Source organism: Nerophis lumbriciformis, linkage group LG01 (genome assembly GCF_033978685.3).
Source record: "Nerophis lumbriciformis linkage group LG01, RoL_Nlum_v2.1, whole genome shotgun sequence".
Taxonomy (NCBI): Eukaryota; Metazoa; Chordata; class Actinopteri; order Syngnathiformes; family Syngnathidae; genus Nerophis; species Nerophis lumbriciformis.
The window spans coordinates 40,367,830-40,384,528 of record NC_084548.2 but is presented as its reverse complement, the minus strand read 5'-3'; the positions used below and the strand labels follow the sequence as shown (position 1 = coordinate 40,384,528).

The 16,699-nt window shown below is 39.8% G+C and overlaps 1 protein-coding gene across 8 annotated transcripts in view; it reads left to right on the top strand.

The window, feature by feature from the left end:
• LOC133619967 (dedicator of cytokinesis protein 3-like) overlaps positions 1-16,699 on the top strand; it is a 127,099-nt gene that overhangs the window by 54,728 nt on the left and 55,672 nt on the right. For 4 of the 8 annotated variants that reach the window (XM_061981163.2, XM_061981160.2, XM_061981159.2 and 1 more), the window contains 7 exons: positions 2,209-2,357; positions 5,214-5,298; positions 7,550-7,591; positions 8,035-8,189; positions 8,273-8,354; positions 14,290-14,588; positions 16,020-16,108. In XM_061981163.2, coding sequence (XP_061837147.1) covers positions 2,248-2,357; positions 5,214-5,298; positions 7,550-7,591; positions 8,035-8,189; positions 8,273-8,354; positions 14,290-14,588; positions 16,020-16,108 — 862 coding nt within the window. In that variant the 5' untranslated portion in view covers positions 2,209-2,247. Of the gene's footprint in view, positions 1-2,208; positions 2,358-5,213; positions 5,299-7,549; positions 7,592-8,034; positions 8,190-8,272; positions 8,355-14,207; positions 14,589-16,019; positions 16,109-16,699 lie in introns of those variants that run through there. The other 4 variants (XM_061981162.2, XM_061981161.2, XM_072913406.1 and 1 more) reach the window with 3 other exon arrangements.

Sequence of the window (16,699 nt, the reverse complement as noted above, 5' to 3'; positions counted from 1 at the left end):
CCTCTTCACACAGTGATGATGATGTATAGTTCTACGGAACGAAGGTAATCAGATCATTTGTAGCATTAGCAGCAGCTGGGGGTTCAATAACTTTCACAAGAACACTTTGACAAGGACTGAGGGCGAACCAGGAATTTAAAAATATTTTCTACATGAGATGGAGTCACGCAGCCACATATTGTGGCTGTTATAGCTAGAAATATATATACGGTATATATATATAATATCAGGCTGTGAATCTTTGGGCACCACACGATTCGATTCGATTCAATTCTTGGGGGTAACGATTCGATTCAGAATCGATTCTTGATTCATAATGATTCTCAATTCAAAATCAATACTTTTTAATAACATTAGGTGCCAGTTCTATGATTAACTACATTCTTCCGTAAAATAAACAGCTCTAATGAATTTCTGCATTACTTAAAAGAAAACTGTTTTTGTTTAAAAAAAATATATTCTACCACAACATTTAATAATGTCACATACAAATAAGGCAAGAGAAGTATTCAATACTTCTCTTCTCTAAAGTTAACCTGTACAGCAGATATGATCATCTATGGATGTTCAGGACATATAAGTTAAAGTCAAAGTTAAAGTACCAATGATTGTCCCATATAAAAAAATGAAAATAATTATATATATATATATATATATATATATATATATATATATATATATATATATATATATATATATATATATATTAGAAAAATAAGTACTAACCAAATATAAGAAGCGTCACCACTTGAGTCATATTTTTTGCGCTTAAGAAACTTCTCTACAACTCTAGCTCCAGACTTCTTATAATTGTTTGAGACTGTCATTACTGCCACAAGTGGTGGGAAAGTGTATTACAATTAGGTACCACTGCAGCCCATATGGACCTCAGCTGCGAAACAGAGATTTTTAGTTGGGCCTCCAGGGGGCCAACAATGGTTAATAAACACTAATCGAGATAGATGTATCACATTTATAACCTACTTTTTGCGTGTGTCTGCAAGATGTTCTTTTCTGGAGGCGATCCCAGATTGCAAATGAGTCAAGCCCCACCTTCTCTAAAAGTATCATAATTTATCCTTTGGAAATGTATACTGTTCAATATATATCTTGACGTTGTCGCCAATATTTTTTTTATCGACACGGTTGAACATAAATTTCATAACCGGTATATAGATTCACCCGCTCACAACATTAAGTACACCTGCACTCTCTGATTGATACAGACTCTAGAGCTGCATAGAAAAAGCAGTTTTCACCAGCATTTATGTCACAAGTCGGTGTTATTGTGCGCATGCCATGATTAGATCACAATAATACTTTATCATTTCCTCAAACAAAGCAATGTCGCTGTGTTTTTATGTCGGAGTTTAGCAGCTAATCCGATTTTGTACTGGTCCATCTTGATAAAACAGCCCCAAGTAAAATGTCGTAAAGGCAAATAAAGACAGAAGTATTTATTCTATAGACATCAGAGTAGTGGGAGGGCACTAGACGAGAATGAATAACACCAAAGCTCCAGGCAGAAGGCATTCGAGTCACACATTCTAGCATACTATGCCCACATCAGTTGATCCGTCAATCAGTGACATCACTGATTCTCCACTGTTAAAAAAATACACCCAAACCCCTAAACAGAGGCAACCCAAATTAATTCAAGAGTATGAACCTAACAATTTGATGCTTTAGCATTATGTAACATGAGTATCCAACATTATAACATTTATAAGTCAGTAAAGAATAAAAAAAAAATCATAATTTTATCATTTCATTTATGTTACCAAAGAAGTTGTCTCTGAAACTTTATTTTGCTTTGAATAAGTAGTGATTAGGTGTGTCATCTCTTCCTGTCTTTTTTTTCATATTTTCTTTTAGGGTTTGCAAATTTTGCTAATATGTCCTATCAGTTGTGAGGTTTTATGACGGATCATGAATGCCCATTTGTTGTCTGAGCGGCTGAGTATTTAGTAGGCTACGTCAATAACTGCTTTTTAAATAAAAATACACACAGTAGTCTCATTGTATGATTTGGTGCCATTCATATACTGTATAGCTGATTTCTAAACTAATTACCAGATTACACCACATAACTACCAACTTTATGATAGTACTGGAGGTAATATCCACCCATAACATGGTTCATTCTGTGCATAATAATAATGTGATCTAAAGAGACCTTATTTCCTTACGTTTTGGCTGATTTGACAGAAACACAAGATAGACCTATTCCATAAGCTCCGTCATGTGATGAATGAGCTCATCGACCTGCGTCGGCAGCTGATTCAGGGTCACCTTGCCCAGGATCAGACCCGTGAGATCAAGCGGCACATCACTGTACGCCTTGACTGGGGCAATGAGTGAGTTTCTCCTCTATTAAATAAATGCATGATATGAATATACAGTGAAGACTTGGAGTGTTGTGTCAGTATATGCCAACAGAGTAATACCATTACGATTGAGATCATTATTGTAATTCTAGTCAACATCTACAAAATACAGCTACAGTTAGAACCAGAAGTATTGACATACATTTTCAAATGTTCTCTGTAAATACCACCACAGTTAAAACCAGTAAAAGTGTGATTGAAGTGTAAGCCTTGATAATAAGAGGCACTCTGAATAAAATGTCTCTCATTACCAAATGGTACTGGTACATGAATGCCATAATTTTGCTGCAGCCTACACTTCATAACCTATTGATGCTTTATTTAAAAATCTTCAAATTAATTGCATTATATAGTATGTCATGCTCACAATAAACACATTTCCAAGCTGAGGTTGTAGACAAGAGCATGTCAAGCAGATTCAAGTCATTGTGCTTCTCCCTGAAGGAACTGTAACACCGTATTCTCTCTGCTGCCACTTCTTAAATCTAAGTGAGCAGTGACATCCATAAGCAAGACAAAGAAGGGAGGGCTCCTTTTTGATTGAGGCAGAGCTTGATTTGTCATAGCTGTCCACACGATTTACCATACCAAAATAGAGACACTGTGAACGGCATCTAAGGATCTGGAAACATTAAATATGTCATGTTATAAAAAAGACAAAAACAAAACAACGAGCTGTTTGTTCACTGTGGTTGTTGAGGTCAGTCCTCTGCAGGGCATACTTAACCCGAAAACTGGCATCATCACATTTCATGGTCAAAATATCATAGCCATACTTGGAGGCTGTACATAATGTTCAAGAGAAGGCAGCAGTACTTATGTGCGGTACTTTACGTAACCCAGAGGGCCTAATCATCCACTCTTAGATCTGTTTTATGGCTGCTGAATACAATGTATTTTACAGAGAAATTTGTCAAAACTACCGGTAATTATGCGATTTCAATTATAACAATATCCTCTTATGGCTTTGGATAAATGATGATCTTCTTAGATAAAAATACCGCCCGCTAAACAGCATGCGCAAACTACTAAATTGTGTGTACTATTAGTATATGTGTAATTTACTAAGACTGCATTTACAATTGATAACTGGTGCAGCCTGCCCTAATTAAATTTACATTTTTACTTGTACTACCGAGTTTGTTTGTTGAACAAGCAGCGCTTATTTCTAAACTGTACCATCTTTTCTGCAAAATAGAATCACAATCTAGACAATGAAATAATTTTTATGACGCTGACAAAGCGCACTGTGAGGCGGTGACGGACCATCACAACACCACAGCACATTCATGCATCTGGAATGATCCAAATGCAAGGTAATGCATATTCCAAGACATTTTTTCATGCAGGAGATATATTACAATAATATATTTCCGAAATGAACAACGAAAGCCATTAAAAAAAACAGTAAAAGACACCAAAACACATAGATTTAATTCATTTTAAAGTCATCCATCAGCTCTAAAAATTTAAAATGATGATGATCAATAGACGATATGTCTAATATATATTTTTTTGATAGTCAAGTTATGTTGAAAAGCATACGTAGGACAGAGACTCCTTTCTCACAGCCATTTCTGCTCAACTGTCAGTTTGCACGTCCTGTATAGAAGTACTGAATATAGACGCAAAACAGCATCCACAGTTTTAATCTTAATAAATCACACTTTGTGTGCTAAATATGAATATTTGCATATTCTCCTCCCAGTATTGTGGGCATTCTGATGATCAGCATATATTTTTTGAATTTTCCTGAGGGAACTCTCCTGAAGGAATCAATAAAGTACTATCTATCTATCTATCTATCTATCTAACTATCCATCTATCTATCTATCTGTCTATCCATCTATCTATATATTTGTCTATCTATCTATCTATCTATCTATCTATCTATCTATCTATCTATCTATCTATCTATCTATCTATCTATCTATATATTCTGCATATTCAGGAAGAAAAACACGCTAAATGGATCGAGCTCCTTATTTTACTCACTAAAGAGACACAATCCTGCTTAGTAGATCAGCTTTGCATGTGCTATCAAGTTTGCATGTGTTTTAATATACACAACACTTTAGTAGATCGGGCCCATACTATACTGACTTTGGTCACATGCATGCCATGGACAATACTACTGTAATTTTGATACTTTCATTTATATAGAGTTATTTTAGTAATTTGTATGCTTGAAAATGCAAACATTTTGGCCAAAAAATATGTAGATTTTGTTTAGAAAAACAATCAAAAACCAAAAAAATCTGCAATAGAGTGTAGCCGCAAACTTTGAAGTGCGATGTGGCGAGGGACGGCTGTCAATAATCTCTCAAAGTTTATTTATATAGCCCTTAAATTAGAAGTGCCTCAAAGGGCTTCACAAACCACAACAGCATCCCCGGATCAGAACCCGCATCCGAGCAGGGAAAAACTTAACCCAGTGGGACAATTGTAACATAAACTAATCGGTGGTGTTATTGTTTTAATTTTTGGTTTAAAAATGTAACTTTGACAAAGTTGCAAACAGCCCTTTCAAATAATAACTGCCCTGGCTGCACGGGTTGCAATTACACCAAACTATGACGAGAGGACCACAACATATGGGCGTGTGGGCTGCAAGTTTGAGATGTCTGCACTAGACAGTAAGTAGCACATCACAATAATAATTTAAAAACAAACTAAGAAGTACAGCACTACTAAGAGCATTAACACAATTCTGTCTCCTTAATATTGTCAACATGTCGTATATTAATATGATAGGCATTGCAACAGGACGTGAGGTAGTCTGATGTCTTTTCCGCTTTGTGCATATTATAATCTCTCTCTCACCAGGCACCTTGGCATCGACCTGGTCCCCAGAAAGGAGTTTGAAATGGTGGACCCAGACCAGATCAGCATATCAGAGCTTTACAAACTGGTATGTTGGCGAGAGGTATTCTTGAACCGTTGCATTCTGCACAAGCCCAGCCCGTCAATTATTAAAAGCGATAAATTACGTACGTGAATTAGTAGGTACTGAATTATAAAGTAAGTTGCATGTGTCCCTGCAGGATGCATATGCTACATTTGCAGCAATGGAAGGCTTCTGCTGACTTGGATATGTGTGTGTGTGTGTGTGTGTGTGTGTGTGTGTGTGTGTGTGTGTGTGTGTGTGTGTGTGTGTGTATGTGTGTGTGTGTGTGTGTGCGCGTGTGTGTGTGTTCTTGTATTTTACCCTTCTTGAGACATCAACAAGGAAAAGTATCTTTCATAGGAGGACCGGTGAACAAGTTAGGACCGAAATCATGGTCCCAAAACGGAAAACCATTGCATCTAATAGAGAATGTCTCATTTGCACCCCTGGTGGTGAAATCTATCAAAAATTAGGGTGGTCCCAAAAAGGAGGGATTTTTCAAATTGACTGTGTGCCGGTTTTAAAAGTGCTCCCCCTCTGGTCATAATATGAAATAACAAGTGTATGTAAAAATTTTTAAGTGCTCCTCCTCTGGCCAACATATGTAATAACAAGTGTGTGTAAGAAATTGAAATGCGCCTCCTTTGGCCAAAATTAATACAAAATAAAATAAAAAATATGTATATAGAGACAACTTGAAATGACTTGAAGTAAATAATTAAAAAAAATAATTAAAAAACATTTTTTTTTTTACTAAAAGCAGTCTTTTTCTCACAATGTGTCGACTTTTTTCTTATAAAGTTGGGAACAATTTCTCATATTCTTTCTGTTTCTCTAATATTGAAAATATTACTTTTTTATGTAAAATTATTACTTTTTAATGCAAAATGGTGACATTTGTCATATCAAATTCTGACTTGTATCACAATATAGCCTATTTTTTTGTTGTTCTTGTAAAATAGTGACATTTTTTTGAGTAAAATTATGACTTTTGTCATTGTGTGGCCAAGCAAAATTCAGATTATTTTTAAAACATTGCCAAAATTAAAATATAAATTGCCAAAATTAAAAATAAAATTGTGACTTTTGTCGAGTAAAATTATGACTCTTTTCATAAAATTGCCAGAATTTTAAGCTTTTCTTGTAAAATTGCGACTTTTATTGAGTAAAATTCAAACTTTTATCAATAGCAAATGTTCAGTTTTTCTTGTAAAATTTTGACATGTGTTAAGTAAAATGACGACTTTTATTATAACATTGTCAACATTCTACGTTTTTCTTGTGAAATTGTGACTTTTCTCTTGTGAAATTCCAAGTCATTTTTCACAACAAGCTTTTTTATATTTGCATAGTATGTATATGTTATTAATGTTGTAAATACAAATCTTTATATATCTAGAAATGGTGGTCCCAGAGAGGAAGGCATTTTTCAGAGGTCTCAAGAAGGTATCAAATACAAAAGTGTGTGTGTGTGTGTGTGGGTGTGTGTGCGTGTGAAACTGGATTTTTTTTTTCAGCATACTTTATATGTTGTTTGGTGTGTCAGGGTGTGTAAATGTACAAATTATCAAATCATCCGTAAGAAGGTGGCTCACAGAAGAGCACAGTTAGCTGTTGAAGCAGTCTCATGTGACCTGTTCTTTATGCTTGTACCCTCGCCTTATTGAGTGCGGCACGTGACACAAGTCAGCAATGCAGACATAATGCAAATAGACAGGTGAAAGCATATTGTAGGTGATAGAAAAATAAATTCTAAATAATGTATTTTGGCTAATTGGCTTTATGTTAAATATAAATGACAAATGTAATGTGCTTTTTGGACATGTAATACATGTCGGATTAAACATATCTGACTAACAAATTATTAACTGAGTGCTATGTTCAGAAAAAAAAGTGTGTAGTTTGTCCTTGTAAAAAAAAAAAAAAGAAAAAAAAGAATCCTGACTTAATGAGCGTAAGCCTGTTTTTGGCAGAGCACATGACCCTGGCGCTTCTTCAGGTAGGGGAGGAAATGAGCTCTTTTCGGCTACTGCGATGTGTGGGGGCGATACCGGTTTTGTCCTCTTCCTTCCCACACACCGTTTCTTTTAGCTGAAATGCCATCGTTAAGAGGCAGCAGCGTACAGTACGTAGGTGAAATGTTGTCCCATTTGAAGCATAGGCTGAGGTATGTGTGTGTCTGAGGTAAATAAGTTCAAAGCTTTTGTGGGTGGAGACAAACAGGGCCTGACTGATTTTTCTTTTGACTATCCATTTCTTTCTTCCTTTTTTTTAGCATGTATCCAGCAGACATTGTGGTCAGCAAAGCACAAACCAGGTACTCTTTCAAAAAGAAAAACAAAACAAAAACAAAAACATCTTTAGTTAGAATGGTATTAAACTCAGTCCTTCATTCTATGTTTAATTGCAAGCACAATACTACTGTACTGTTATGCTTGTTTTTGTCTTCATACAATATACTGTGTGTATACCCACTTGCTTGTAAAATAACTACCCTAATGATTAAGTACAAAACTACGCAGAACTTTTAGGTTCAATCAACACTAAATTGTACACCCTCACAGATATTCACCTCCTGCATATGCCTGAAATGTGTCATTATAAAGTATTAATAATTCATGAAGACAATTGAGGGAACTATGCCAAAATTGTCCTTCTTGCAGATCTATATAAAGATAGAGTGATCTGTTCAATGTACAGAATACTTTCTTTGATTTCACTTGCAACAGTCATTCGCTGAGTTTATCCCTTTGTTGCTAGGCTGACAGCGCGAAACAGCGCCATGGTGACAGTTGCCGTGTCCCAGTGTCACACCACCTCTTCATCAATCTGAAGAGCTTCACTTACAACAGCATCAGTGAGGACGCAGACGTCTTCTTCTCCCTCTATGACACTCGAGAAGCCAAACAGATCAGGTACCAGCAAACATCTTGCACATTAACAGCCCCGAATAGTCACACAATGCGTGGTGCAGTCAGTCAACCTGCTTGCTCTGCAGTGAAAAGTTCATGGTGAAACTCAACAAAAACGGAGGACCAAAGAACCCAGAAAAAGTTGATCGTCTTTGTGCTCTCTTCACGGTAATGTCCTCTTCTTTCGACACATTCAGTTGAATTGAACTTAGTGATGTGAGTGTTACACCAAATTACAAAAATTCTCAAGGCACATCTCATGTAGCAAATTTTAGACCATTGACATAATACATTAAAGGCCTGATTTACTAAAGCACGGGTGTCAAACTCATCATCATTTTTGAGGCATTCCACATCATTTTATGTAGTCTGCCACGATTGTTTGTGGCCTGCGAAAGGCTGGAAATATTAAAGCACTTCCTGGCTAAATTAATTGTTTTTTCAATTTTGACTGAAAAATGGGCTGCATACAATTGCATATGTTGTACACTTTAATATTATCTGATGATGCAACAAGATGTTCCCAGCACTTCATTTTTTGGTTATCAAAAATAAATACTTAAATATCTGTTTTGTCATATAGACTTATGATTTAAAATCAAGTTATCAATCCAGTTGTTCATAACATAATCAATAGTAAATTGTAAATGGGTTATACTTGTGTAGCGCTTTTCTAACTTCAAGGTACTCAAAGCGCTTTGACACTATTTCCACATTCACCCATTCACACACACATTCACACACTGATGGCGGGAGCTGCCATGCAGGGCCCTAACCACCACCCATCAGGAGCAAGGGTGAAGTGTCTTGCTCAGGGACACAACGGACGTGACTCGGTTGGTAGAAGCTGGGGATCGAACCAGGAACCCTCAGGTTGCTGGCACGACCACTCTACCGACCGCGTCACGCCGTCCCCAAAAACAGTTGCCTTTGCTAAATGTGTAAAGAGGCTAGTATACGTTTATATTCATATTCACCGTTAACAAGTGCCCTCTGAGGGTTTATTGAGGGCCATAATTACAATGTGGCACTCATTTAAAAACATTTTGACACACCTGTTCTAAAAGTTTGTGTGTACAGAAATCTGTGTAAATATGACATTGCATGTGTGAAAGTCTATTGTTATGGGTTCTTCTAGGACCACAGGACACCGGCACACCCCTCAGATGCAGAGTTAAGTTAAAGTTAAAGTACCAATGATTGTCACACACACACTAGGTGTGGCAAAATGATTCTCTGCATTTGACCCATCACCCTTGATCACCCCCTGGGAGGTGAGGGGAGCAGTGAGCAGCAGCGGTGGCCGCGCCCGGGAATCATTTTTGGTGATTTAACCCCCAATTCCAACCCTTGATGGGTCCCATTTTTATAGTCTTTGGTATGACTCGGCCGGGGTTTGAACTCACAACCTACCGATCTCAGGGTGTACAATATGTTTTTATTTTTCTTTCTTCTCAAATTTCGTTGCTTTTCAGCCGTCTTGTTTTCTTCTCCTTCTCTCGTCTGCTCCTTCTTCCCCAGTCTCTCCCCCTCATGGTCTCCGACGCTGCTAATACAGAGACAGGTGATTAGATAGCTCGTTCCAGCTGAGGTATCTACTCACCTGTCTGCTGCTTCATGGTTCATGGCCGGCTCTTGCACACACCCCGCCCGCAGGGAACCCGTGGACCACGCCCCTTCCACAGCATTCAAAACTGATCCACTGATTGCATCTCTTAAATGAGCAAAGCAATCCATTTAGCATGTCGGTTTTCATGAATACGCAGAATACATTGTGATCATCAGAACAGCCACAATACTGGGAGGAGAGGATGCAAATATAATTATTTAGCACTCACCATGTGATTTATCAATACTAAAACTGTTCTGCGGACGCTGTTTTGCGCTTATATTTAGCATCTGGAAAGCGTCTTGGATGTGCGCGCAAAAAAACAAACACAAATGTCCTTGCAGTAAGAAGGAGGCGTTAGCTACAATATGACAGATGATGAAAAAAGACACTATTCAATAATCATGTCGAAAATCAACATATTTTTGTGAGGAATTAAAATATTCGACACATCATCTGTCCAGCAATCTTTGAGCCTATGAAAGACTTAAGGGCTGATTTGAAGACAACCAGCAAAACGATGTCTGCTGGGGTTTCTTAATGGCATTCGGTTTTAATTTATTTATTTATTTATTTATTTATTTATTATTATTTTTTTTTTGTGTCCTGTCCAGCTTCTCAGGCAAATCATATAGTTGATGTAGATGCCCATGTCGGCTGTTCAGATTTACTTTACAAAAGAGAAGTGTAGGATACTTCTCTTGTTGCCTTATTTGTATTTGACTTTATTAAATGTATTTATATTATCATTTAGTGCAGCCGGGCCGGAGCAGGAGGGGATAGAAAGAGAGAAAAAAAGAAGACAGAGGGGGAAATTGTGGGGACAAGAGGGGGATTAGACAGAGAGACAAAAACAACAACAGCAAACAACAACAACAACAACAATAGAGCAACATCAGCAAATATGACATGTACAAATATGATGGTAAAAGTAATAGCAAATAAGCAGTTAGCGAAAAATTAAAAATAATACAGAAATGACAATGAGCATTATTACACTACAAATGGATCAATACAAATACCAATAGAAATAGCGCTATTGATAATGAACAATACCAATAATTTACCTTTATTATCAACAATACAGTTGTTTAAATGCAACAATACATATACGTAATGATAACTTGAGATACGAAAGAATGCAGAAAAATGGAGGGGGAGAAAGAGAAGCAATCTACATTAACCTTGTAGATTGTTATAGTCACAATAGGTTAAGCTTTGTCAGTGTGCCATGTGTTACACCCAGTTTACCCTAGGGCAACAACGTTAATATATGTTTGATGAAACGTGATTATGTGCATGAGTGTAAGTATGCATATGTACTTGTATATGTACAGAATGTGTATATGTGTTTGTACAATGAATGTATATGTACAGTATGTGTATGTGTATGTTTGTATATTGAATGTGCGTGTGGATGTACGAACATTAGGTAGGTAAATATGTACTGTATTTGTGTATGTATGTGGGAGCGTAGGTACCTATGTACGTATGTGAGCATATGTGAATTTGCATGTACAATACATTCGACTCCCAGAGTGCGTGGGAGCCAGAGCACGGCCCCATCACCCCTGAGAGCCCAACCCACAAACAGGAGGCGTGGTGCCCAGGGAACCAGGGACCACCGCCCCCACGCAGCCAAGCCGGCCAGCGACAAGAACCCCAGAGCCCGGCCCACTGTACCGCCCACAAGGGCCAGCAGCAGGCCGCAGACAGACACACCCGGCAGAGGACAGGGCACGAGAAAAGCAGGGGACAGCCAGACCCCAAGCCAGCGAGAGACCACACCCCACACGAGCAGAAAGGCGAGACGCCCCGCCCGAGGGACCCAGAGACTCCCCGCAACCGGACGGGAAAACCGCCCCCTCCCCACCGGCAACCGGGCCCCCACGAGCCCACCCCCCACCCCCGGAGAGCGCGGCTAGGCCAGCCCCCGGCCACCCCACCCAAATCGGCCGCCGCAGGACCACCCAGGCACAGGGCCACGGGAACCACCCACCCCACCTGCAGGGACCCCAACGATGGAGATGGAACAACCAGCAACCGCCCCGCCGAGCCCCCCCTCTGAGGGAGGGGAAAATTAAAAAATAATATTAATAAAATATATAAAAAAATACAAATAAATTTAAAAAAAAAAAAAAAAAAAAAAAAAAAAAAGAATTAAAAGAAGATCACAGACATGCTGACAAACAAGGTCACTACCCCAGCAACTGGCCGACTCGCAGCACCTCGGAATACCTTGCAGCACCAAGCTACCACAATAGACGCAGGGACTAGGCCCAACAGGCCCCAACCAAGACAGGCACCCGGAAGGGATGGACAGCGGGACCCAGGAGCTCCAGACACGCAGTTCGGATGCAGTAGCCTGAGGCGTCGACCCCCATCTGACAGGCAGGCCCAGAGCGTACCCCCAGAAATATACATACATACATACATATATACATACACATACACACATACATGTATACATACCCACACATACACATATATACATATACATACACATATGTACACATACACATATATATATATACATACATACATACACACACATATACATACATATACACAGTTCGTCAGCCCCGACAGCCATCACGCGCGCGCGCTGCCACCAGTCACACCCTTGCACCAGACCCAGCAGCCACGGGCGCCCACACCACAAACAAATGGCAGCAGAAACAGCAGCCGCAATAACCCCAGACAGCCAGCACCAGCCAATCAAATCAAAGCGATCAAAAAAAAACTGCGACCAGCAACCACACGCCACCAGGACCACGGAGACCAGCCGGCGCCAGCCCGCCAGTCAGCCGGAACGCCAACACGCAAACAAGAGACACCAACACCCCCCCCCCCCCCCCAACCAAAAGGCCCCCCACCCCAACCCAAACCCGCACAAACACACCACCGCCCAAACAACCGAGACACAGCATCCAGACCAAACACGGGGGCTGCGCCGCCACCACATCAAGTCACCAACAGAGACCCCACAGCGCAAGGTCGGGCCACACGGGCACGGACCCCACCCAACAGGAAGTGAGACCCGCGCGACGCCACACACAAATAAATAATAAGATTAAAAAAAAAAAAAAAAAAAAATAATAAAATAAAATAAAAATAAGTAAATAATAAAAATAAAAATAATAAATACATTGAAAATTAAAAAAAATATATAACAATAATAAATGAATAAAAGCCTGGCAGGCCACCAGACCGCAGTCCCTGCCGGCCGACGAGGCAATGAGGGGTGCGCCGAACCCCAATCCCCCCATGCATGTGTACAAGGCCCCCAGAGTGTCTACTGTGTAGTTAAAATTAGGAGGTCAGCCGTTACAGCCGACCTCCAGTCCCTATTGATGTGTGTACTGTAGCGTGAGTGAGATATGTATGCTTGTGGGAACTAATAATGCGATTAAAATTGGGGGACATCAAGGTCATGGTGGGTCCCAACCAAGCCAAGCCCCCCAAATCCTAAGTGTCTAATATGCAGCTAAGATTGAGGGATGGACGAGCAGGGGACAAGACAGGAGGACTGGAGCCCCATTGGAGGCATCCTCTTCGGTTTTAATTTATAGTATATATGTTTTTGCAGCTTCTTGCAACATGCATTTTCTTGCCTCTAGATCATTCCGTCATTGCCTTTGTTGTTGGAAAACAAGGTCGTGCGGACTCCTAGAGCGCACCTTTGATGTGCTGAAAATAGTTTCTGTTGTCAAGATTGCAATTTTATTTTGCAGAAAGGTTGGTAGAGATTATAGTTGTGTGCTGAATGGCATTGACAAGATGAAACGCCACAGGTTGGACCATATGATGCCAATGGAGCGCTTTGAGTGCTAGAGAAGCGCTCTATAAATCTAATTCATTATTATTATTATTATTATTATTGCATGTGAAGGGGAATAAGCGCTCCATGGTGACGGTAGTACATGCAGAATCCTCATTTAAATTTGGTGGTTTGCACCACTTTTGTAATTGTTATCAATTGTTCACGCAGTCTTAGTCGATTTTAGTAGATCGTATGATCTACAAAGACTGTGAGTACAACGTCAGCCATGTTGCACTTTTTAGCACTTCCATAGCGAGTCTACTGACAGATAGAAGTTTGAAATTTACGCTACTTTGTATTAAAAATGGCAACATCGAACAATAGATGTGCCGGTACGAGCCAGTCTGCTCCACAACAACACGATAGAGGAAAAAGAAGGAACTCATTGACTACAATGTCGGACTACAATGGAGGACTCGCGCAAAGCTCTTCGGGGTAAACCTCTACCATATATGGATATATTCACTGACGTCACATTGGAAAAACGTCACAAATAAATATCAGGAATATCCCCGCCCTGCCTTCATAGTTACATTTCAAATTTTCATGACCTATGCAGATCCCAAATACACAAAAACAGGTACCAATAGGTAAGAAAAGTTGGTTCTGCCTCATAGGTCCCTTTTAAGACATCAACCACAATATTGTGACTTTTCCATCTTTCTATGCAGGACCTAAGCAGTAAAGACTTGAAGAGAGACCTCTACATTGTTGCACATGTCATGAGAACTGGTACAGTCCCTACATATGTGTACAGACATGTTTTCAGGAAATTCATAGAGTTTCGTCTCAGTCCAGCTGTCTCATTTATGCTATGTCCAGGCCGCATGCTGCTGAATGACTCAAAGAAAGGCCCACCTCACGTTCAGTACCGGCGGCCGTACGGCTGTGCAGTTCTGGCCATGAGTGACGTTTTCCACACTATCACAGATCTCAAAGAGGAGAAGGACTTTGTGCTGAAAGTGTATACGTGAGTACGACATTGTAATTTAAACACAACACTAAGGACACCTCCCAAAAACAGATGCTGACCTGGCACATGGATCTTACTGCCCATGTTAAGCAGAAAGTCACTTTTATAGCAACCAGTCAAAATAAGTAACTCAGCATTTCTTGCTGTTAGTCAACAGCTACATGTACACTATATTGCCAAAAGTATTTGGCCACCCATCCAAATGATGAGAATCAGGTGTCTTAATCACTTGGCCCAGTGTATAACATCAAGCACTCAGGCATTAAGACTGTTTCAACAAATATTTGTGAAAGAATGGGCCGCTCTCATAGAATGCCACCTGTGCAACAAATGCAGCCGTGAAATTTCCTCGCTCCTTTATTATAAGAGAAGTGAAGAGTTTGGGAACAACAGCAAGTCAGCCACAAAGTGGTAGGCCACGTAAACTGACACAGAGGGGTCAGCAGATGCTGAAGCGCATAGTGCAAAGACTTTCTGCACAGTCAGTTGCTACAGAGCTTCAAACTTCATGTGACCTTCCAATTAGCTCACGTACAGTACGCAGAGAGCTTCATGGAATGGGTTTCCATGGCCGAGCAGCTGCATCTAAGCCATACATCACCAAGTCCGATGCAAAGCGTCGGATGCAGTGGTGTAAAGCACGTCGCCACTGGACTCTGGAGCAGTGGGGACGTATTCTCTAGAGTGATGAATCACACTTTTCCATCTGGCAATCTGAGTTTGGAGGTTGCCAGGAGAACGCTACATTTCGGACTGCATTGTGCCAAATGTGAAATTTGGTGGAGGAGGTATTATGGTGTGGGGTTGGTTTTTCAGGAGTTGGGCTTGGCCCCTTAGTTCCAGTGAAAGGAACTTTGAATGCTCCAGGATACCAAAACATTTTGGACAATTCCATGGGATGGCACCTCAAGTTCATATGTGAGTAAAGGCAGGTGGCCAAATACTTTTGGCAATATAGTGTATGTGTGTGTTAGGAGTCAAAGGTCACCTGTTTTTATAGGATAACATTTTTAATGAACTAAAGGGCTCCAGAACAATGAGATGTTCTGTAGGTTCCTCTTCCAAGGCAACAAGTCCTTCCTTTTCAAAAGCATGCAGTGATTCAGTGGTGTGCTGCCTCCAAACTGTCCGCTCCTATAAGGCTCCAGTCTGTGCGTTTCCCCATGCCTTTCCCAGGGGCCTACAGGCCCACAGTAATGAAAAAGACTGGTACAGAGCTGGCTGTCAGGTTTGTTTAGTGCTCTGAGCATTTGGGCTGACGTGCTACTTGATAGCAACTCCCCCATGCTGCTACCTTTTCTCCAGGAGGAAATCAGCTTAGGGACACATGCTGTTCGTGCAGTCCCCATGTGCACAGTTCCTGCTTGCCCATCTGTTCCTCTAATGGCTTTGCTACTAACTGTCCTACCTGCTTATTTTTCTCTGCAGGTGTAACAATGAGAATGAATGGTACCAGGTTCACGAAAACATCATTCGCAAGTCCAACACCAAATATTCAGCTCCCAGCACCAATTATGGTAAATACATGATCTTATAATGATGGTCTTTTGAATATGTATTGGGTAAAGAGGAGGCACATGCCATCATCTTGTTTTTTTATGTACAAATCAATGCAATGTAATGTAATGCGATTTTTTTAACCATTCCTGTACGTGTTTTTTTTTCTTCTTAGAACTTGAATGCAAACAAATCAAATCCAATCAACCTGGCTCTTTTAGATAACATTCATGAAAATGTATTATCAGTCTAAAATTCTGTTTGTCATAATATTTTTTATTTTAACATTCAATTGTTGGCCTTTTGTTAAAATTGGACATAATGCGTGTGTGGAATTCTTTCATGGTTGCATTCAAAAGTCTCTGAATTGCAATTAGTTCAAAATAATGATGGAAAACAGAAACTAGAAAGTAAAGTTGATCAAAGTTGTGTTCTCCAAAAAAAATTTTGGGCAAAAATGGATGAATTAGCATACTTTCATAGAAGACAATGAAACCCACAATTCTGAAATGGTCTTTTGACTATACAATGGCTAAAGAGGAGGGGTAAGTCATCATCTTGTTTTTTGGGGGGTAATTCTACATAATGTAATGCAATTTTTCTTTACTGTC